At 44.7% G+C, this 24,605-nt stretch overlaps 1 protein-coding gene across 1 annotated transcript in view; it reads right to left on the bottom strand.

The window, feature by feature from the left end:
* Positions 1-24,605, bottom strand: part of BTK (Bruton tyrosine kinase) — a 531,602-nt gene that overhangs the window by 147,466 nt on the left and 359,531 nt on the right. Inside the window, exon 13 of the mRNA XM_078685905.1 lies at positions 16,686-16,760. Within this exon, the coding sequence (XP_078542031.1) occupies positions 16,686-16,760 (75 nt within the window). The remainder of the gene's footprint in view (positions 1-16,685; positions 16,761-24,605) is intronic.

Raw genomic sequence — 24,605 nt, 5'->3', positions numbered from 1 at the left:
CTTCCAGAGCTATTCTTCCAGCTAGTTTCTGAAGTTCAGGATCCTCATCCTCAACTTCATCAGGGGTATACTAGCAGCACTCCCAGGTAGAGGTGCTGACAATTGGATGGGGGGTTCAAGGACACTTCATCACATCCTCTGAATCATTTGACTTGAATTGCCATGGCTCCATCATGCTGCAGAAGTATAGTCTAGAGATTAGCCTTAGTAGGCTTAGTCCCCTTGGTAAGGCTCCATGCTGTACAGAGGCCCTTAAGTTTGGTCAACGTAAGGTTCTTGCAGGAAGCCACGTTGAGCACTTGGTTAATACCCTCTGGCCCACATGCATCATTGAGACATTTTGCACTTCTTAATTTGCGAAAAATAAGGATTCGCAAATTAAGAAGTGCAAAATGGTATGCATCATTATTTTCGGTATTCATTTGTGATTCGGTAAAAATCGCAATTTTTACCGAATCCCAAATAAATACCGAATTCTTAAGTTAATTTTCGCAATTCCCATTGATCCCTATGGGCCAAAAGGCCCATAGGAGTAAATGGGAAGGCATTAGCAAATTGCGAGTGGCACTTTGAAAATTTCATGGGTGCAGGGGGGGTCCAAAGGACCCCCCCATGCACCCCTGAAATGTATTTTTCGCATCATGTTTCACACACACATGTCCTAAGGACATGTGTGTGTGAAACATGAATGTTGAAAAAAAAACATTTTCAGCATTTTAAACACTTTTTCCAAATTTACCGAGTGGTTCAAACACTCGGTAAATTTGACACCCTAATTGCGATTTTGCACTTTTAAAAGTAATGATGCATTGCTTTTAAGAAATCGCACATCTGCGACTTCTTAAAAGCAATCGCAATTTTAGAACTCGCAAAAATGTTACGAATTCTAAAATTGCTTCATGCATCCCAACAAGCACTTTTGGAATCGCAAACGGCTGATTTTAAGGAATCGCACTGTTTGCGACTCCAAAAATGCTTGATGCATGTGGGCCATAGTCTCAGACGTGTTTTAAAACAGTTGGGATCTTATTAAAAAAGGTAAAGAAAAAGATTATAACACATTTTTAAAAGCCTAACTACTAGTATGCTTTCAAAATTCAAAACAGTTTGGACTGAGGGACTTCACACAAGGCCCTAACAGTTATTTTAACCAATGTAGAAAAAATTTGAAAAAAAAAATGTTGTTTAACTAAAGGCTATTTTGAATTTCTTAGTAGAATCACCTATTAGCCAAGTGGTACAGCAAATGTCAAGTCTTGTACCACACCACTGCACCACCAATGTAGGAAGCTGGCTCTTTCTATAATATAACAAAAAGAGGCGTATTGTGTAGAGAGTCCAGGTATCTCTTATGAGGCTACAGGGGCTTGCTCTAACAATCCCAAAGGGCTCTTTTTGTGGTTGTGCAGCCTTAGGCTTATCAAGGAGGAGTGTTAGACATTCGATGCATACACACAGTCAATATATGTTACACACGCACACTCAATAAGGAGATCCACACCAATATAGTAAAAAACCCGCATATCTTTATATAATTTTTTACACCCCGAACTTTGTTATTGGGAAAGTACTTTTTAAAGTAGCAGTTTCGAAAAAAACAGGTAAATACACTTGTATTGCCTCTAATTTGGTAATGTTATATTATGGGGAAAAACACATACTGCCTATGGGTACTTAGCAGCGACAAACAAAACCAATTTTCTGGAGTTAAGGTAAGTATGGAGCAAGGTCCAAGGCAGCTCCAGGAGGTCGCATCTGTAGGCTCTGGGGCATCCAGGTGCAGAGGTGCTTTTCGGCATCAGGTGCCCCTTTGGTTTCAATGTGAGGCAGTCCTGGGAAAAAGAGGCTTCTAGCTGGGACTGGGAGGTCAATCTGAATGTACCCACGAAGGGGGGGGGAGGGGGTGATCCTTGAGATGCTCAGGCATGTAGGAACACCGTTGGTCCAATGCTTCTCGGGCTGTAGAGTTCGGGTGCAGTAGTGTGTTTAGGTGTCTGGTCCGTGCTGCAAGAGACACTTGCAGTTGAGGGGGCCTGCACAAAGAGGCTGCAGGCAGTGACTGGACATTCAGTCCGGGTAAACCCAAGGTGGTGTTCGACTCTGGTATGGCTCAGGACTTCGTTGGCACCCTTGGCCTACTTCGACTCGGGCTGGAGGGCACGGGTGCAGTGGTGCTTTCCGGTGTTGGGTTTTCACGGTCTGGAGTCCTCAAGGTTCTTCTTAGGTGCCTCCAGGGTGCAGGGAAGTAGCTCTGCTACTCCACAGGAGATGCTAGTTGCTCCTTGAAGTTCTGGTAGTCCTCCCAGGATTTTGGAGGCAGAGCAGCTGCAGGGAGAGTCGTCAGCTTTGGTTCAATTGTCGGGGAAAGCAGGCCGGACGGTAGGGTTGGCGCCAAGTCAGTTGCTGCTCTTCTTTGTCCTTCTTCTTCTTAGGTCATCATAGTCTGCTTTCTAGGTGCCAGGGGCCCTCCTAAATTCTAGATTTAGGAGCACTAAGCGGAGTGAAGGGTGGTAGTCAATGAGCTACTTACCCTTGGGATCACTACAGCCCCTACATGACCACTTTTTGTGGGAAGTGGACAAAACCCTGTCCCAGATTTCCTAATTCTGCCGTCACCAAGATGGCAGAATTTTCCTAAAGGAGGCACAGCAGGCAGCTCATCTTAAGGGTATAACTGGCATGGTAGTATACCACAACTACTCCTTGCATATCTAATTTCCAACCCGTCCTGGTGCAATTTCTGAGGAAGCCATGGTCACATAGCAAAGGTGGGAGAGGCCTTAGAAACCTCCTGCAATGGTTTTCGGATTACTTAGCCATCCTGCTTGGAGGAGGTGACAACACCTCAGGCAAGTTCAGGCATTGTTTCTGCCCTCAAAGTGCATAGGTTCTCGCCTGCAGGGGACAGAAACCTATCTGGGGTGGCAGGCTGGTGGACACCAGTCAACAAGCACACTAGAGGCTGGTAGGTTTTCAGGGGGCACCTCTAAGGTGCCCTCTGGGTGCATGTATAAATAAATCCACCACTGGAATCAATGTGGGTTTATTAACAGAAGGTCAATTAATAAGTTACAGAGCACAACCAATATTAAGTTTCACTACTTAATATTGGTTGTGCTCTGTAACTAATTATTGTTGTTATATGTATGGAGAAAAAGTTGTTTCCATACAAGATAACACTGTGTGAGCGGCACAGTTTTGGACATTGAGCATGCCTATTTACAGATTCTCAAACTAGAACTTTGGTAAACAGTACGGAGGTGCTGACCAGTGCTCTTTCACCACTGCCATTCATGCTGTAATTTATATTATATATATTATATTAACAGAAGGTATTTGATACAAAAAACCAAATATTTCAGTGAAGCCATCGTGTAGCTGGGGAAATTGTTTTTGCCAGGGTCCAGTACATGTACTTAAAATGGCTTCCCTGTTCACTTGTGAAATCTACGAATTGACTTAGACATCACAAGGACATATCTGGTCATGCAGATATGCCCACACATGTAGTTTAGTGCACCTTGTCTGAGAGTTGTAAGGCCTGCTGTAGGGGTGGCTTACCTATACTGCATGCAGTGTCTGCAGGCATGGCACACAGGAATGTGTGCCATATTGTGTTTTCACATTTTTCTGCACCAAGACTATGAGCCTGCAATGGCAGTTTGCATGTTGGTGCTGAGGGGTCCATTAGCATGGCACAATCCATGCTATAGCCTTTGGGGACCCTCATTAGCCTCCCTGCCCGAGTTACCTGGGGTACCACTTACTAGGGACTTAAAGGGAATGCTAAAGGTATTGCCAATTGGGGGAACAATTGTACAGTTTAGGGGAAGAGATGTGGCACTTGGGACCAGGATAGTAGGAACCCAGTGCCCTTCTGTCAAAATTGCATCAGATACCAGGCAGAAAGTAGGGGTGACCATGTCAGCAACTGGCACTTCCCTACATACCGTCACATCTATTTTGCATTTTCTCCTGTGTCCCATCCATAACTAGTTCAAGGTTGCCCCAAAATGTAAGTTGTATCAATGCCAAAGCCATGATAGTATCCATTGTTTCTCTTAGGAGAGATTCATGACCCTGATGTGGTGCATAAACTGATGCTAATATTAGGGGAGACCCTCAGTAAGTAAGCACCCTGAACCGCCACCCATCTACCTTTCTTGTCATTTTAATAGTCTTCAACTCTAAAATCAGACCACTTTCTGAGATTAAAGATATTATATGGGGTGGGGGGTTGGCTTGGCCGAGCAGTGGAATGGTCGCTTAACAGAGCGGCTCCGCCGGCCTAGTTCATTAATCCAGCATAAATCCGACCTGGAATACATGTAATAAAGGAAACCAAGCAAGATACAATCAATACCACGAGTCAACAGCTGTTGGTGACCTTACCGCGGAGAAAATACGATCCTTGAGGCAGTGAGCGCTTCCTTGGCATGACGAGGCTTGGACGTGGGGCTACTGGAGGAAGCCGGGGATAAAATGTTCGTGATGTCCTACACATAGCACCGAAGGCTCTGGAATTCGCCTGATCGGTGGAGCGCCATGAAGCACGAGACAGTGGCATGCTGGAGAGGAGCCTTGGAGAACCTGGTGAGAGCTGTTGAGGGTCCAGGGATGCATTCGTGACCCAAAAAGGAAAGCAGGACACAGCGCGAGCCGCTGCAGTTAAGTGCCGGGGAGCTCCGGTAGACGACCAGACCGCCCGGGTGGCCAGGGGGCTGCCCGATCGCGTCTGAGATCAGAAGAGGCACGGCAGCTCAGTGCACAGCGGGCAGCAGATTGAGCCCAGAAACGGCAGGTCGCTAAAACGTCCAAAGACTGTGTGGGAAGGGCAGTGAAATCGGAGCCGCCATTTTGCGCTTATCCGGCCATCACTGCGTTAGGCGCGAGGTGCGCTCCTGGGGGCCGAAATGCCTGGAGCCGTGCAGGAGGTGCGAATGTCAAGTGGGCTGCAGGTGAGCGCGAGATAGGCGTCCTGCTGCACTGCCATCCATAGAGTAAACCCCCCCTCCCATAGGATATACAGGTGCAAATATCAGCTAGGCCTACACAGACGTGGCTGGAACTGGGGCTGCTACCCTAGGGAGTCATTTTGGAGACAGTGTGTAACGGGTCAGACATCTCTGCCCTGTTCAGAACTGACACCGAACTAAACGAAGCAAGGGAATGGTGGTTGGTTCCCCCTGAAGACTGTAACTTCATTGTATTTCAGCCCGAGGCTTGGACACCAGGAAGCGAAGCAGTGTGGTACAAGGAGTCCCCCGAGACAGGAAAGTATTCCTTTAAAGAAGTCAACAGGGAAATAAGTCACGCCCCCTTTGATGACGACACGGGGAGGCGCCCAATCGGGAGGCAGACTGATCGGGAAAAAGCGGAAGCAAACGGACCCAAGACGGCCGACCCGAGAGAGGAGCGTGGGAGAAGGAGAGCGAACATGGAGGACGAGCCGGAAAGAACGTGGAGCCTTGGACGAATACCAGAGAGGGACGAGGAGAAGGCGCTTCATGGAGAATTGCCTGTAGGCCAACGGTACCACTTTTCACCCAGCCATACTCCAGGAGGAGTGTGGCTTTCCCAGGTACGCAGCCGGGTAGCGGGCTGGTTTGGGAGGAGGGGGGGAGAGGACGCCTGAACGACGAGCGGTCCATCCCATCATTGCCGCTAGCGTAAAGCCACTCCCTGTGATCCACTTCCCTCTCCCTCCCCTTTCACGTGCACACACTCCGACGGTACCTGAATAGCACTGAACTGTGTCTTCACTCCCTTCCCCATATTGCTTCGTGTCAAAGCGTATAGAAGACTGACACGTGTTCTCCTTTGTTTTCTTTCTATTAATGTTGACGAGCCATTGTACCCAACGCCTCGTAACACGGAAGAAGAAGTCAGGGACCATTTAAAGGGCCAACATACCGGGAAGTCAAGCAAAATCGCCTTGGCCCCTATGTTGAAAGACTCTATCCAGGAGAAGCAACTAAATAAGACTTGTTCCTAGGAATGTACTGCCATTCATTATTTCCTTTCTTTCATTATTTCCTTTCTTAAACATGCCCCATATGTCTCTGATCCTGGCGTCTGTGAAATGCCGAGTATAGAGGAAAAAAAAACCACATTTACGCCACATTGGTGTGAGTTTATTAAGTGCCAACGACCCTGCAGTACCCAACCCATCACACAGTGGTGACGGTAAGCAGCAGAGAGGAAAGGAGGGGAGGCTCTCCATATATAACAGGTAGTGGAGTATAGGTGGAGCCGGCACAAGCGTCCACGCTCGGAAGGTTCCCAGTAGAGGCGCTGCGCAAGGAAGGCATTGATTGTTGATTGGAAAGAGGTGAAAAGCTGTAACGCACATCATTGGAGGACGAGGGGACACAATAATAACACGGCGCAGTGCGCATTGGGGAGGCCCTTACTACCTCATGCACAGACAGAGTATAGGGGTCATTTGGCCAGCCGTAGGAACGCACAAGTGAGGCGCAGAGCGCGTATCGTAGGGCGCAGAGAGATAAAGATGGGGAAACCGGACACACGACAGCCAAGATTGAACTTTGACAAAAAGACTGCTAAAGGTGCTGAGACAGACACTGGTCATCGAGATCAACATGTTGCACCACAGACACCGGCTGAAGACATTCGAGAAATGTTCAAAGACCTTACATCCAGCCTTCAGGGACTTGATGCCAAGATGGACTCACTGGCTGACAGAATGGACAGGATTACACAGAGAATGGATAAGCAGGAGGGCAGGGTAAGCGTACTGGAGGCAAGAGTCACGGAAACAGAAGAAGGTCAGACGGAAATGGACAAGAAGATACGCAGCATGGACGGTGTTCTGTACGTGATACAACAAAAGAATGAGGATTTGGAAGCCAGATCGAGGCGCAATAACGTACGCATCACGGGAATTGTGGAATCGACCGATATCTAAAACACGGAGAAATATGTCGAAACTATGATGATGGACCTGTTCGGACAAGATTTGTCAACCATGTTTCTTATCGAATGGGCGCACCGCACCTTGGGACAGCGACTGAGAGCAGGGGTTCCGGCAAGGCCCATACTGGCACGAGTGCTGAATTACAGAGACGGGGACACTATTCTACGAAAAGCAAGGGAGAGAGGTGACATTCAATAAAAAGGGAACAACATTGCGCTATACCTGGACTTCACGCTTTAGGTTCAGGCAGCTTAAAGGGAATTCATGCCGGCACAAAAAAATATTTCAACAAATTGGCACAAGGTATTCTTTGATCTATCCTGCTAAGCTGAGAGTTCAAGGGCCCGGTAAGCCATCTTTTTCACGGATGCCAAAGCAGCGCTGGCGTATGCCAAGCAACTAGCCAAGGAACACAAGCAGCAAGCAGGGACCGGAGACTCGCAGTCTGAAAATCGGCTGAGCGATTATGAGTGAGAAGGGACCGCTTGGATACTGGCCAGTCAGATAAGTATCATGGACTGAGCAATGTGTGATACTGTTGTGCCACTATCGTGTGGGAATTGGGAGTGCTTATCAGACTGTGGCGTTGGGCGGAAAAGGTTCAGAAGTTACGCTTAACTATAGAGACTGAAGGTTGTATGTGGTAGGATGTATCTTTATCGTCATTGGAACTGGTGAGACGTATTCCATACTCTGCCACCCTGTCTAAAGCACAGGGGAGTATTGCCAGTAGACTCATGTACCCCACTGGGATGATTCCCGTGAGTTCACGACTGTGGACTTTATGTTTGCAGACTGGGGAAGAGAGGGAGCGTAGTCCACAACCTGTTTGGGGGGTTGGTGTGGGTGGAGGGGGGGCAGGGGAAATGTTTAATAGTTGGATTTTGCCTAGCCAATTTACATTAATTGTATTATGCTATTGTTTGATGCTACCGACGAACCATTTCAGTGTTACATGTGCTTAGCTTGACAGAGCTAAAGTGTCTTTCTTAGAACGTAAGGGGTCTTAATGACCGTAGAAAGGTCAGATTGGTTTACTCATACCTCATACGGCACGAAATAGACATCTGCCTACTGCAGGTAACCCATTTAACGACTACAGCAGTTAGTGCAATAAACATACAAGACGGGGGAGGTGGTGGAAGCAGGGCTCTCTAACTATTCGCGAGGAGTAGCGATTTTAATCCGCAGAGGGCTACCATGGCAGACGCACCACAAATGCATAGATGTGGAGGGGAGGTACATCTTGCTTCAAGGCACCCTTTATAATAATCCAGTAGTGATCATTAATACATATGGACCAAACACTGATGATCCCAAATTCTTTTAAAATCTAGGACTGAAAATTAGACTGCTGAGCAATGCGGCGATTCTATGGGGAGGAGACTTTAATGTTGTCCTTTCTCCCGAGGCTGACAGACAGGGATCACCACGAGATCACCACCCGAAAGCGACTGAAGTATTGCTAGAACTTATTGAAGAGCTCAATATAGTTGACTCTTTAAGAGTGCTTCAACCGACAGCTAGGGAAGGAACATGCATGACATATCATCGAAACGCCTGGTCAAGGCTAGACTACTGGCTTGTTTCTAGAGACATACATGCCTGGGCGACTGACCCAACACACTGTCCCCGCACTTTGTCCGACCATTCGCCTGCCCGACAAACACTACAAGTCCCACCACCATACCGCCAGCCCTCAAGCTTCAAGGCACCCTTTATAATAATCCAGTAGTGATCATTAATACATATGGACCAAACACTGATGATCCCAAATTCTTTTAAAATCTAGGACTGAAAATTAGACTGCTGAGCAATGCGGCGATTCTATGGGGAGGAGACTTTAATGTTGTCCTTTCTCCCGAGGCTGACAGACAGGGATCACCACGAGATCACCACCCGAAAGCGACTGAAGTATTGCTAGAACTTATTGAAGAGCTCAATATAGTTGACTCTTTAAGAGTGCTTCAACCGACAGCTAGGGAAGGAACATGCATGACATATCATCGAAACGCCTGGTCAAGGCTAGACTACTGGCTTGTTTCTAGAGACATACATGCCTGGGCGACTGACCCAACACACTGTCCCCGCACTTTGTCCGACCATTCGCCTGCCCGACAAACACTACAAGTCCCACCACCATACCACCAGCCCTCCAGCTGGCGTTTCCCAATGGGAGCATTATTGGATCAGGTCTTCCGAGAAGAACTGAGAAACAAGATAAAAGAGTACTTCGAACTGAATGAGGGGACCGTGGACTCACAGGGAGTATTATGGGAGGCGTTTAAAGTGGTTGTTAGAGGGAATTGCATGGCGCTGAAAACCGGGGTGCTAAGGGATATACGCAACACCTTGCACAGGTTGGAACGGGAAATAGGTGCACTTGAACGATCGATTCACCAGGCCCCATCTCCTGCAGACTGAGCCCAGCTGCGTTCAAAATTGACAGAATATCAGTGGGAGGCTGAATGGGAAATGGCATACATGTCTAAATATACACAAGCAAGGAGATATGGGGAGGGGGAAAGGGCGGGGAAAACCTTGGCTGGTTTGCTTAGATCCCCGAGGGGAGCTAATTATATTATCGAATTGCAAAAAGAAAGTGGCGAGATGGTGAGAACCCCCAATGACATTATGCACGTAATGACCCACTTCCATAAGAAACTGTACACCTCCCAGGTGGACCCGGCCCAGACCGATATTGAAGGCTACATGGATACGGTAGCGTTAGCATGGTTTAATAGGGACGCCTGGAAATATATGGGCCTGCCAATAACGATCAAAGACGTGAAGCAGGTGATAAGTGGCATGCCGGCTGATAAATCCCCAGGTGCTGACGGGCTAACAGCGGCCTTTTACAAGGAGTACGCTGATATACTTGCGCCATACCTCTTGCAGGTTTACCTAGAGGCTATGAATACAGGTATTTTGCCTCCAACTCTTAGGGAAGCCACTATAATCGCGCTACTGATGCCAGATAAAGACCCCACCAAGCCAGACTCCTATAGACCGCTGTCGCTAATCAATCTAGATGCTAAAATATACGCCAAGCTAGTTGCCAACAGGCTGCAACTAATGCAACCAATGCTGTCGCCGATTACACTGCCGGACCAATCCGGGTTCATCCCGGGCAGGTCAACAGCGCATAACTTACGGACTATATTTGGAACATTGCACTATCTGGCCCCCCATGTGCAGGCGGCAGCTGCCCTGTTGGATGTTACGAAGGCATTTGACTTGCTGGAATGGAAATACCTGTTCACTTTATTGCCCCGACTGGGCTTCAGCCCTCTGTTTGTGCAACAGATGCGAATAATCTATAATACCCCGATGGCGAGAGTGAGGGTCCATGGGCAAATGTTGTATCCCTTTGCAATTACTAGAGGCACATGTCAGGGGTGTCCCTTATCCCTGTTGCTATTTGCAATCGCCACTGAACCTCTGGCAGCCGAACTCCGCCAGCATCATTTTCAGCGGAGTATAGGCTTTACATCACAAGGACTTCTAATATCCATGTATGCTGATGATACGACGATTTACCTGGTAAACCCAAGTGAAAACTTTGACATCCTAATGAGGGAAATGGGGCGATTTGGCGAATTGACGGGCATGCAGATTAACTGGGAGAAATCTATAATGATACCACTTACTGATAGCACAAACCCTTGTGAGTCGGAATTCCCCATAAAGTGGGCTGAAAATGCCACGCAATATCTCAGCATCTGCATAAGTACACACAGCGCCAGGAAACCAATCGGTGTCAGTGCGCTTAATAAATCATTTTTAACATAACATAACATAAGTAGGTCAATGGAGGAACTCTGGATGGCCAATTACGGGAGAGTAATGAACTGGATTGAAAATAAAGTCCAGTGCTGGAAAAAGCTCCCACTGTCACTGACCGGCCGCATATCGGTCACGAAAATGGTGATACTTCCTAAACTCCTGTATCTGTTTGTCAATATACCGATGCCGCTAAATACACTTTCTTTATACGCTTATGCACCAATATAATAGAACTGGTATGGGCGGGCAAGCAACCCCGGGTCTCTTGGAACCTCTTGACACTGCCCTTTGCTCAAGGAGGCCTGCCAGCCCCGGATTTTAAGCTTTATGCATACAGCACGCAGGCACAATACTTGCACTTCTGGCACCACCCCACGCCTTATCAGCCACACGTAGCGATAGAAATGGACAGAGTAGTGCCCACCCAGCTGAACACTGCAGTATATCAACCTTATAAGAGACCGCACATGGAAATTGACACAGTCGAAACGACAAGGTGGGCGTGGAGAAAATTAGCTGAAAGAGCGGGACACAGCAGTGGCAATTTTGCTGTGCGCAACTAGAACACTTATCGCCAAACTATAGGCTGTGGCTAATACATTTTACATTTTTACATAGAGTATATTGTACGCCGCTCCAACCATAAAGTATGGGGCTTCAACCTGATACGAGATGCTGGAGGTGTGGGTCACAAGACGCAACATTTATTCATCTGGCCTGGTATTGTAGACCGGTGACACAGTTTTGGGACGAAGAAGGTAGACACATTGGAGATATCACAGAAGCCCACTTAGTTCTCACTCCACTGATAGCGTTGATGGGATTTGTGCTAGAAGTACCAAAGTGTTCGCGCAAACTAACAGCTATGCTACTACTGCTGGCAAAACGGCAGGTAGCCATACATTGGAAAAAATCTAGCCCCCCCACAATAGCGGGATATGCAGGCGGTCACATATTGTCGGGACCAACTAACGAATTACTGGGAATTAATGCCTGCTAGATCTAGACCTGTGGACATATGGGAGCCTCTTGTGCGATGGCTGGGTTAGGGGGGCGCTGATCTCTAGACCAACAACTGAGTTATGCCAGGGTGAGAGGCGGGGTAGTTGGGACTTCAGGCAAGGTGTCCGGAATGGAGCAGAGGTACCGATCTCTCTAATGGAAACTATATAAGTCACGGTGGGGACAGACATGTTAAGTGTCGGTAGAGAACAAAAGGCAGAATTACCAATAGTCATGCATCACAACACTGGTACAATGAGCTAGGCTAGGGGGGAGGGGAGGGAGGGATGCTCAGGGTATAGTTTGGGTTTAAGCAATCTCTGAAGTACAACTGGAGAGTTCAGAAAATAGTTAGTTAATATTGTACATCTCAATGTATAGTAATGTTAAATTGCCGCTGGGCCTCAGGGATGTCGGCACAGAGGCTGTGTTCATCAACTCGTAGTATTGTTATACATGCTGCCAACCTCTGAGGTTGTAGGCAGTCAGTTGTGTAAACGGTATAGGAATTAATAAACATGTTTAAAACAAAAAAGTAAAAAGATATTATATGGGGTAGTATCATGAGTGTAAACATTGTGCATCAAGAGTGGGTTCAGGAGCCCCATGTCGATCCTGTGCTAGGTGAACTCACATAATACTTCCAATGATTTAGTTGAGCTATTAAGAGCCCTGGTTTTATATGTAGTCATAGTAAACCTAATTTTCAGGAAGATGTCTGGTGAGTGCTAACTTGTTATCTTGTGCATGTTTTTTTTTTTTTTTATTGTTGGGTTTCGGTATACAATCTATGAATTTTGTTTGTATTCTTGATTGTAGTACTGTTGGTCATGTAACAATGCTGGTTATATAAGGCAAATACAACGATGGGATGGTGGGAGAAAACTATTGCATGGAACCCAGCAAATCAGACGGATCTAGAAAAGATAATTCTTTGGGTTCGATATATCGATGATTTGTTTTTAATTTGGAACGGGACCAAGAAAGATTTTGACATGTATTTCTCAAAGCTATGTGACAATGAAGTAGGTTTACAATTTACCTACATGTGTAACAAAAAGGAAATTGACTTCTTGGATCTGAAAATATACATTGAGAACGATCAGCTACACTCCACACTCTTTCGGAAGAAAACATCTACGAACAGTATACTACATGGAACTAGTTTCCATCCGCAACCACTACTCAACAGTATACCATATGGAGAATTTATTCGTATGAAAAGGAACTGTTCTAAAGAGTCAGATGCAGAGGGAAAAATACAGGAAATAACTGAAAGATTAAGGATACACGAGGATATAGCGAAAGAACATTGGAGAAAAGCAGAAAACGAGCCCCACAAAAAACGAGGACAATGACCCTTCAAAATAAGGACAAAAAGGAAAATCAGACAGAAGAAATCACACAAGGGCCACCTCGATTTGTAACCACTTATAGCAAAGAAAGTGGCATCCTTAAAAGCAAAATTCAAACATATTGGCACCTACTAACAGGGGATCCTGACATAGGCAAAACAATATTCCAAGGACCAATGGTGAGCTACAAAAGAACAACATCACTAATGGATCAACTTGTAAGCAGTAATTTTAGAGAAAGCCAACTGGAGAAAAAAGACAATTGGCTTACAAATCAACAGAAAGGATTCAGGAAGTGTAGTGTGTGCAAAGCATGCAAAAGTGGCCAAAACAGAAGCACAATTGTGGAACCAAGTGGAAAAATGACAAACATCGAAGGAAAAATCACCTGCTCCACCACAAATGTAGTGCACAAATAGTTATGTCTGCTGCTAGCGTGTTCTACCTTTCTGAGCTTGCTGTGCTGACACCACAGGCGCTCCTCAAGTTGTCTGAGTGTCACTTTTTACAGTGGGACTCTCACTAATCAGCACCTGCCATTTTGCAGGCAGCCTGAAGAGATGCACTGACACTGGTACATAGTTGGGCACTGTCATGAATTACCCCTCCTCACCCATGCCGTTCGCTCTGTTTTCAACGCGATTCCGCACAGAAAAAATCGGCGTTGCCGCAGGGCAGAAACTACAATGACCAGCATGCCTAGCGAGGCGTGAGCGCTGACCGGAAACGCCTTCAAATAGCGTACCTCAGCGAAGACACGGCGTCAGATATTGTGATCCTTGCCGACCTTGCGAGCTGCCTTAGAACGTGGAAACCGAGGCGTTCTTCTACCACAACGGACCTGATCGCAGGAGAGAGAGGTGAGGTCGAGCGACTGCTCTCAGCATCTCGCTCCCCGGACACAGCGAGTTCGAGTTTCAGTCCGACACTCCGTAGAGAGACTTAGGAGGAGACGCACGCCACGGAGGTGTTTGCAGCGTCTCAGCTGAACCCGCTGAGAACATCAGCTGACCGGAACAGAGGATACTGTGCACTTGTGCTTTACTCTTGAGGTAGAGAAGGTCGAGCGGCTGCTCCCTTCAACTCAGTCGCGAACTGCATGGTAGAATGCCCGGCTGGGCATCCCAAGTTCGTTGCTTCCCTGCTAGAGTATCAACACTTGAGTAGAAGCGACCACATTAGCAGCAACTACGCCATTAGCAGCACTCGAACGGCATTTTCGGCCGTTTCTTAGCACAGTGCCCTCCGTTGGCGAATACCGGGACCGGTATTCATGTGGAGGACGGTGGGAGCCCCTGAAAGGCAAAAGTACCGGTGCTGCTAATGGGTATGTCGTTGACCTTACTTTTTGCTTACTTCTTTGCTATTCGTTATGACTTCCTGTTCCGTATAATTTACAATAGCGTTTATCCAATAAATACAATTGGACAGCAATAGCTGTTTGGAGTCTGATTCTCTTGTTCTATCTTGGCTTTCCCCGATCCCGGGTAATCCAGTGGTTACAGGCACTAATGCAACAAGTTCTATACTTCATTCTCAGGGTCTTCTGGTCTCTCTGCATCCTCTATCCTCAAGAAGCCCTCGGAGTGTATTGGTGCCAGAATGGGACTGGGATCGGGCAGACACACATCCCTCATCGCAAATGTAGTGACCCAAGATTATGCTTTCTCCACTATCTTGTTCCTGGCTCCTCTGTACAGCTATATTTAAACAATCTATTCTTATTGTTGTACTGAGACCACAAGGTGACAAGAAATAACCTTTGTTCATCCCTTCCTCCTACTTGCATCACCACTATGGACTACATGTTATATGGAATCTGCAACCACCCATTCTCCCATGTTAAGACCCATCTCTTGATGAGACTAAATACATATGTCTTCAAGATACCCATGCCGAAGGAAGAGTGATGCACTCAGGCACTGCCTTGGCTGGGCACACATAGATAGAGTGGACAATGTTTTACTAGAACTGTTGCTGCTTTGCAGCTTCCTACCCATCAACATCTTCTGAAATTCTCACAAGAGAAGAGCGAGGGAGGGTGCAAAACAATTGGCGCAATTGTTCTCATCCAAGACCAAGTAAAGGGTAAAGATGTGATGTTTTGCAACTTAAGCTCCCTAGGCTCCTGAGAAATGAATGGGAAAGTAGAAGCAAAAACCCATGTAGCCGCAAGTAGGACACGTAACTTTCAAAGTGTCCTCTGCTGGGGATTTCTCCACACCAAAATAGCCAGTGTCCCTATCCCAGGGGGATGCTATAACCTCTCTGGCTTGAGCATGGTGACTAGGAATAGGGCATTGGCCTTCCTCATTATATCTTTGGCTACAGTAGTCAAAAGACAGAGAGAAGACTAAGGTTAATGATGGGTGAATCTGTCCCACACAAGGCATCACAGAGATCATAGAAGTCTAGCATAGTCTGAGTCTTCTCTGAATCTTTTACTCATATTGCACCTTAGTGAACGGCATTTTTGTGAGAATCAGGGAAGAAGTGTAGATACAATAGTGTCTTGGAGGCCTCAAGATGGGTATGTCAGGGGTTAGGGCTAAGGGAGGTACTGCTTCGTAGCTCAACAATCCTCGCTTCAATCCACACAGGAGCAGAGGGAGTTGGTGGCCACTCTGGGACTAGATTATTTACATTGTGCCATTACATAATGGGGACAATTTTTGACACAATGATAGCAATCCCAAGCATAGTTGTGGATATTCCATTGCATAAGGGTGGCCATCACTGACATAATGGCATCCCACCTATATTGTGGGCATCCTTTATGTATTGTTTCCATCCTTGGCATTATAATGGGCATAATGTTGCCATCCTAAGTGGTGACATTGGGTTTATTGCATGCATAATGTTGTCATTGTTGACATTTGATGACTGCCCTTGGTTCATTGTTGGTTTTCCTGGTATGTAACGGAGATACATGGGCATATGAGAATGTATGCTCATGACGGGCATCCACACATATGATAACATGATGAAAAACACAGTCATATGCTTGGGGACTAAACTTGTGCTTAATAACAAGAAAGCTGGTATTTGGAAACGAAATGGGTTATTTCAGACAATGACAACTACCTGTTTGGTGGGATTTGTTTTTTATACAAAATTTAAAGCTAGCGGTTGGGACTTAAATGTGTGCACAGACATAAAATATCAAACTAGTATTTAGGTACTTGTTCGATTATTTAGCAAAATATGACGGAACACAATGAGGCAAAATATAAGTAGTGTAAGAAAGTAGCAAACTGCTATTTCTCGAATGTCTGTAGAAGACTGTTAGCTTCCCCAGCTATCATTTAGTTTGCAAATACACGACAAGTAAGGACTGAGGGATAAGTCACATGAATACACTATATAACATGATTAAATTAAATATTAGTCGTAACACAGGTAACCAGCTTCATTATTCTGTAAAGTGCCTATTAGTTTAGGCACAAGAGTTTCCCAATCAACTTTAAAAAAGAGTTATATGTTTATAGGAGCAACAAACGCCTGACCCACGCTGCACACTGTGCCTGGCAACCGGGGTATCAAAGGTTATATGGGCACATATGCTACATCCTGCTGTCATTTTATTCAAATGTTATAATCTTTACCATAGCCCAGACCAGCCATTGATGGCACATTCTTCTTCTGTGAGGACACAGGGTACTTCAGTCTAGATATGAGGCCTGAAATACAAACACAACAGTGCCCATTATTCACATAATGTTATCAGAAGGGTGAACATAATCAAATAAGGCAGTTATCATTCTCGTCTTCTAGCAATGCTCTAGGTTGTTCCTCTATTAAATCACATAAAAGATCTGCAGGGAATACACTATTTTGTAGTTTTGTTTTAACCGACGCTATATCTTTAAGTAACGCATATTGCTCTTATGGTGCAATATTTGAAAGTTCATTTTTGAGAGAAAATTGTTAGCATTGATGCTGTAAATAAGCTGACCCTCACCTTACCACCTTCTAGAATTGTATCACTTTGTGGCCATGATTAGGATGGATATAGGGCCATGGTGCACATGGCTTGTTACAAGCCTTAAAGAACCTTTCCATGTTTCCAAGGAAACCATTTGTAAACTTTTATTACACAAAGTTGGGCATACGGAACTTGGGACTTAGTTCATAAAGTCTAGACATGAAATGTGGTGATTTGGAAGACACTCTTGGTAAAATGCAAATTGCACAACCTATGAGGAACTGGAGTAGCTGGATAAGCTTTCAGGTAATTGTAGTTGTAAATTGTAGCTACATAGATAACACCTACTGTTGCAGGGATTCTGCACAAACACAGAACTATGCGTAGGATTATTGGACCTTAGTGTATAGGGACTGAGTGATCCTACACCCTAGGTACCCATGAGGCTGGGACCAACTAGTCATAGTGTCTCACTTGCCCTCGTAGTCACTCACAGAGGAACAAGTGATTAGACACCCCAGAACACAACACTCCTGACTCTCTCAGGAATCTCAGTTGCAGGACACACCCTTTTGCTCACACTCTTGTACTTGTCCACAATAAGATCTGACAGAGACACAAACAAGTTTAAAATAGTTATTTTAACTAACGTGCTCTAATATGCATCATATATGTCACAATAAGCAGAAAAATGTACAACACAAATATGGTCAACATTGCAAGTAGTCCGTAAATCATAAAAGGAGCTATCATAGTGAGAGGCAGCGTAGCCTAACCTTGCTCCCCTTATACAGAAGCAGGATGATTATATTATAGAAGATCTCTGCAAGTTATCTGCAGATCCCGTTCCTCAGTCTATAGATGGTAGATCTACATCATAGATGCTGTCATGCTCTTCTCCCTGTATAGGTCCCTCTCCAAGTGTGTGCTACCTATCTGTGTATTCCAATAGGACCAAAGTACATATTCCCAAACAACAGCTTTATCTGTATGTTTTATCTAGGTGCTAGGGCCTGACCAGAACAAAATAACAAGGGGCATTATTATTCAACCTTGATCACTATGTTCAGACTAAATCCCACGTGAACACAGCAGTAGGTTCTCATGTGAAATATCAAGAGGCATTTGCATAATAAACTTGTGTAGTAATGTGTGCAAAGCAGCAGACAGTCTGCAGCATGCTCAAGCCAACTTAGGGAAGACGACAATGTTACCATGGGCCTCGTGACATTACTGACTCAGAAGAGGCAGTGAACTGCTTTGCGGCGACTAGTACGCTTCTCTGGAACCCAAGGTTAGAGGTAAGTAGGTAGTAGATTAGTAGTATGTGCTTTCTTTTCCATGTAGGATTAGTTGTGTTAAATATATTAATTTTCAGGTCATCTCATGGATTTACTTTGAATTGAAATAGGGATAGATTCATTGATGTGGATTAGTAGAGGGAAGATGTGAAATGCTATTGAGAGTGGTGTACAGGTGTGCCTTTCAGTTGGATGAGTAGGATACAAAGAGAAGGGTTTGGAAATATTGCTTGGGAGTCAATTGTAGTCTGAAAGGTTTGGGATTAGACGTGGAAGGACTTATTTCTTTAAAAAAAATACATATACGTGCATACATATACACACACACACATTTATAAATATATACATTACAAATAATATATACATGTATATAGACATGCACACACACATATATATAAATATATACATTTATGCAGAAATATATACAGTTATACCTCTGTGTAGTTATATGTAAGTCAGAGTTTCAATATGAAGAGCGTTATTTGTTTTGAGGATTATTTTGGCACTGTTTGATTAATGTTCACAAAACATTCCAAAAATAAGTTAGGATTCCTCAGCTCCTGATTGGAAAGTTTTGGGGTGATCCGTCAACCAAGCGGCGAGACAAAAGTGTGTTCTAAAACACTTTTTTCCCCAATTCAATTTTAACTGGAAACCATGCGTAAACAAACTGCAGAACAGAATTACACAAAATTTGGCAGAAAGGTAGATCATTACTCAGAACATCTCAACCCAACTCGGTCCCGCAGGACTGATATAAGTCCCGTTGGACCGAGCACTCGTATTGGCTGGGCGCAACATGAAAAGAAATGTTAGAGCTGTCATTACAGGACTTGGGGACTCAATCCCAGAGTCCTGATAAATGAATAAAATAATGACATACAGAGGTATCTTATGGATACCCTGACCCCTAGCCCGTGTGGATGGAGGTGCCAGAGGGATATCCCTGCAAGGCCAAAAATAAAACACAATATTTACATGGGCCATAGCGGTCCCATGGAACCCCTCTGGGAGCCAGCACAACCCTGGTGGAGTACCACAGGACATGGAAACAAGAAATAATAAAAAGGGTCTGTGGGTCGTTGTCCACCTGCAAGGGGTTGGCCGCTCGCAGGATTTGGGAACAGGGCCTGGCCAAGGCCGTGCTTGGATGCTGTTAGCCATCTGCCAGGGGTTAGACACAGGGCATGGCTTGCGGCCAGAGCGTGCGACCAACCTCCTGCCATGTACAGCGAAAGGCAATACACAATTATGGGTTGGCCCCAGATATTTGCTAAGAAGCTATTACTTTATGTTAAAAAAACATAAAAAGTCACTGAAAAAACATGAGAATTCTCATTGTGGAGATTCTGCCCAGAGTGCTGAAACTCCTCAATGACTGCAAAGCCTCCGCCACAAATGCAGAGACCCTTTATGAATCAGACTCAAAACGTTTGAGGGAAGACCATCCTCAGGCTGATAGGAAAACAAGACACAGGACATTTTTGTATTGTGGATTCTGCTTGAGTTTTAGCTTTTTTTATCTTTTTGTAATCAATGACTTTTACATTCTGTTAGTTCTCTTACATCCAATGCGATTAGTGCATTGAATGCTGCCATGGAATCTTCCAGAAGGATGGAACAAAAGGATATGATAATGCAGAAACATGGCATTGTGTCTCAGATCCTTTGGATATGGTGGTTAGAAGAAAGAGAGCTAGCTAGAGTTAAGAAAAACACATTAATGAGTAAAGACTACATTTCTCATGATCACTTGCAAGGACTTCCTGTTTCATTGAAGCTTTTCATTGGTTATGGGGATGGGCTAGGTTATATTGCGAGCTTCTGACTGCATTCCATTACAGATTATTCATTTTGGTTCAGCAAGAGGTTTGCTGTAGTCATTGAAAAGCTGCCACCAGTGTGGTAAGGGTGCTAAGGCACAATTTGGATTGTCGTCTGGTGAACGAGCTCTTGCGTGGATAAAGATTCAATATCGGCTGATCTCGTATTTGCGTTTTCGTGAGTTCCTGGTATTTTACTGGGAGCGGTTCGTAGTCTCAGAGGAGACTCGATATAGAGAAAGAGAATTCTCGGGCTTTGCCCGCTCAAGTAACATTTGTCCTTGACAAAAGAGAAGGTATATACATAATTCTGTGTATCAGAGCGTTGACTATGTAATTGTTACTTTGCATAATTGTTGAATGGGCCTTCCTGTTATAGAGGATTCAAGACAGGGTACTATTCAACTCATTTCTTTTTAAGTTTCGTTTGTGGTATATAAAGAATTGGAAAGACTAAAGCTGAAGGCTGGGTGATTTGGATTATCGTGACACTGAAATCGTAATTTACCAACATTCTATGATAAGGATGATGATGAACAAATGAAAAGGATTCACAGAAGCAAAAACTTTGTTCAGTAATAATGCTTTGTTTCTTTTATGTTGCCATTTATCTGGGGTGATCAAGTAGAGAGAGCGAGGAATTAGATTTATGGACAAAAAGCTTTAAAAGGAAGTATTGAATGAGGTTGACCTTTGTTCAATATTTTCTTTATTGTCTACAGTACAAACATTTCTAGAAAGTTGGGACAGATGCAAATGTTCCATACATTTAAAGGACTTGTGGTGGACTGTTCTTTCTATTTTTTGTCAAAGGTATTGTGAGTGAGTGAGAGTGTGTGTGTGTGTGTGTTTCAGATTTATACCCCTTATGAATGTGAGAATAATCATTTCCCCGTGTTTTGCTATTAGGTCTCCTTCCGTGCCGTTCCCTTCCTGAAACAAAATGTACCGTTCGGACAGTTTCTCCGAATTAGAAGGAACTGTTCGAATAAAGAGGAATTTTTCCGCCATGCAAATGATCTAATGGAACGACTTATTTTGAGAGGTTACCCCAAAAAACTCTTGAAAACCTCAATAAAAAGAGCTTGGTGGGTCCCACGAGACACACTTCTACAAAAGAAAGAAAGCCACGAACAAAACAGAGTTGTATGTGTGACAACATTTGGACCCCAGGCACATCATCTGCGCAAAATGGTCATGCAGAACTGGCACTTGGTGAAGAACCTTCACTCTGATTTCGCAGATCCCCCTCTTTTTGCCTACAAAAAAGAAAAAAGTGTGGCTAACCACATTGTCAGAGCTGCATTGCCCTCCACCACAAAAGTCACTTTGAGAAGTATGCTGGGCCTACCACCAGTAACAGGCCATCACAAGTGCGGAAATTGTCTGTGCTGCGCACAAACTGTCGAAGGATCCCTGTTTACTTTCAATGGCATTCATTGGAAACACGATTCTTTCACGAACTGCCAGACCAGAAATGTGGTCTATGGCATTACATGTCCGTGTCCCAAATTGTACATTGGGAAAACAACGCAGGAAGCAAGACAGCGCATTACGCAGCATAAGTCACGTTTGCGAAACCAAACGCAAAATGCACCATTGGTTTTGCACTGGCAGACACATAAACATCGTGAGGAAGATTTAAATTGGACAATCTTGTCAAAGATTGAGGCAGATTCGAGAGGCGGAGACACTGAAGGTAAACTGAGCCAGCGAGAAGCTTTGCTTAATATGAAGTATAATACTGCAATGACTGGTCTCAATGAGATCTCTGAAATATTCAAAGTTACTTCGTAAAAGTTGTACACTTGGCACTTCCCCGCATTTATCCCCCTTCAAAATACTACCCGTTTCTCTTAACTCGGCCAACTCCTGTTTTTCCATTCTCACGATGTTGCTTGCTTCACAATGTGTCAATAAACTTCAAAGAAAAAAGTGCACCGACCAGTGGGCAGTAAACATAGAGGTAAGACTCCCGGTTTACACTGCCAGTCGCTTTGGGTAAATAGAGAGGTAGGACTAAGGTCAACTGCTCTCATTTGCCGTTTTCCTGTCAGACGCGACTACCGCTTGTCTAACAAAGGTAAGCACTCACTCCTTCTCGGACGTATTTCTTCAACCCACTAGCAATTGAGCTCCAAGCGGCTAATCTTTCCCTTCATTGCAGGTGCACGCCGCTGCCTGATTTCCGAAGTAAATCCACAAACGGGCATCAATTATTAGGCGCCATTAAGCCCGGTAAGCACCGACAAGTATAAACAACCACCTTTTGCGTTTTGAATTCATGCCATTCTTAGTGCACAGCTCTGATACACATCGTGTATTTATTTCTGTAGGTTCCCCACCTTTATTCAACATTTAGGTGAGTGCAGTCACGAAGTGACAAACACTATTTTTTAATGCAAAAACACACTATTTAGGCTGGAGCATTGATCCATGTCGTGTCGTGATTTTTTTGTCTAGTGTCATCGCAATACTGTCGATTATTTACCATCCACGAACTTGGTCATTGACAGAATTTACAAGGTAAGGTGTGTTTGCCGACCGGTGGCATGTTCATTGAGATATTCTGATTTTTGAGCGGATTTTTTAATCACATATTTGGTCTTTGTTGTAGAAATGGTTGGTCCTGATGAGAACCCCCGCCATCAGGGGTTTGAAACGCGTCGACCTGAACTAAAACTGACTGGACTCTTTTGTCAACTATAAATAATGATTAATGACTGATTCTCCTTCTCTTATAATATGAATTTATGTTTGACTTAATAAAACTGAAAATCTTTTTGACTAGGAAAATAATATCAGTTATAGGTTTTCTCTACTTCAGTTGACAAAAGGCCTTATTATTTTTGTTTCCTTGTATAGTTGTGTGAATGAAGTATGAATGCTTTTCGTTGGATGTTTAATAATTGTATATTGTAAATATGTATATAGCTGTTGTTTTGATATGTGCAATTTTCTAATTACGTATATATGCACACCTAAGTTTTGATATGGTTTAAATTGCAATGTTCAACTAGTGAATTAAATAAAAAACTGAATTATTGACTAGTGACAAAAAAACTGACTTTTGCGTTTGTTTCACAAAGGTCTTTCTTTGACGGTTTTTTGAAGTTTATCCAGTATTGGCAATTGTTTTGTTTGTTTGGTACATTTGGCTCAGCCTTACTGTGAACAGCCAGGACCCTGTGTTGTTTCATACAATCTTGAAATGGGTAACACAAAATTAAGAGAGACGCCTGACAATAGTACAGCAGGTACAAAAAAGTTAAGAAAAATGTAAATCAAGCAGGAAGGGGTGAGTTAAAGGGCAACAAGGTGAGAGGTGTGGAGAAGCAACAAAGAAGTAGAAGGGGTGTCTGTAGTATTAAAACAAGTAAGTGTGATGAGGACGGACGAAGAAGTAACAGATGAGCTGTGTAAGGGGGCGGAAGCAATACGTTAAGTAGGAATGGTAGAAAAGTAAAGAGGGAAGTAGCACACAAGAGGGAGAGAAAGAAAAAACATGAACTCCCCTGCAATGCTGAAAGGTAAATATACAAAATAATGCTCTTATTCAAGCATCGTCAGCAGTGAAGGACATGGGCGTAGGAAGTGTGGGGGACGCAGAGGACATATCCCCCGCAGATTTTGAAGTAGGGGGACGCAGGGGACAAGAGTGGGGGGAACAAGAAGAAAAAATTATTTCTCGCCTCCCTTCCTTGATACACAGGACCTTTAGCGCGCGAAAGCGCTACCTTTAATGGCCCTGCAGGTAGAGCCAGCCTTTGCTAAGATAACGCCCTTGCTGATAGTGAATTGAATGAGGCAGCAGGGGGTTCCTTTGTGTTCACTGTTATGTACCTGGATGAGCAGCGACTGGCCCCTGAACATCAACATCTCGGACCTCCCCCAGCTCACCCATATGACATTTAGCTTGGCTGCCAATGCAGATGATGTGTTTGATGATGTTTGCCAGCAGGGGTCAGAGGGTGAAGGGAGGGTAAGAAAAGCACTAAAGGGGTGTTAAAAATATCACCAGCCCTGTGATAATGAAGTACTAAAACCACTTAAATTGGGAAATCATACAGAAACGAACAGGCAGAGACAAAGATAAGGCTGGGGCAAGAGGAGAAGGGAGTTGCTGTTGGCATAACCATAATGCACACAGCTCCATGCCCCCCTCAGAAATTGGTGCCCAGGGCCTGGGGCCAGTTCTCCCAAGCTGAAGGCCCTGACTGCACATGACCTGTGACCTGCTTCCAGTTACCTGTGACCAATCTGATAGTCACAGAGGCCACACACTCCCTACACTTTTGTTGCACAGCAACTCTCCAGGAATTGTTATAATCTCAGTCACAGCTGCCTGCGGTGTGAACTTCTGAGAACAAAGGGAGAGAGGTCCTTTGTTGATTGCTGTCTGATACTACCCCTCCTCTGCCCTGCCATACCTGCCGCCTTGAAGATCCAGGCCTAAAGGCAGCAGTAAGATTTGAA

Source organism: Lissotriton helveticus, chromosome 4_1, assembly GCF_964261635.1.
Source record: "Lissotriton helveticus chromosome 4_1, aLisHel1.1, whole genome shotgun sequence".
In the NCBI taxonomy this organism is placed as follows: Eukaryota; Metazoa; Chordata; class Amphibia; order Caudata; family Salamandridae; genus Lissotriton; species Lissotriton helveticus.
The sequence above is the reverse complement of the archived record's forward strand: the minus strand, read 5'-3'. Positions and strand labels throughout refer to the sequence as shown.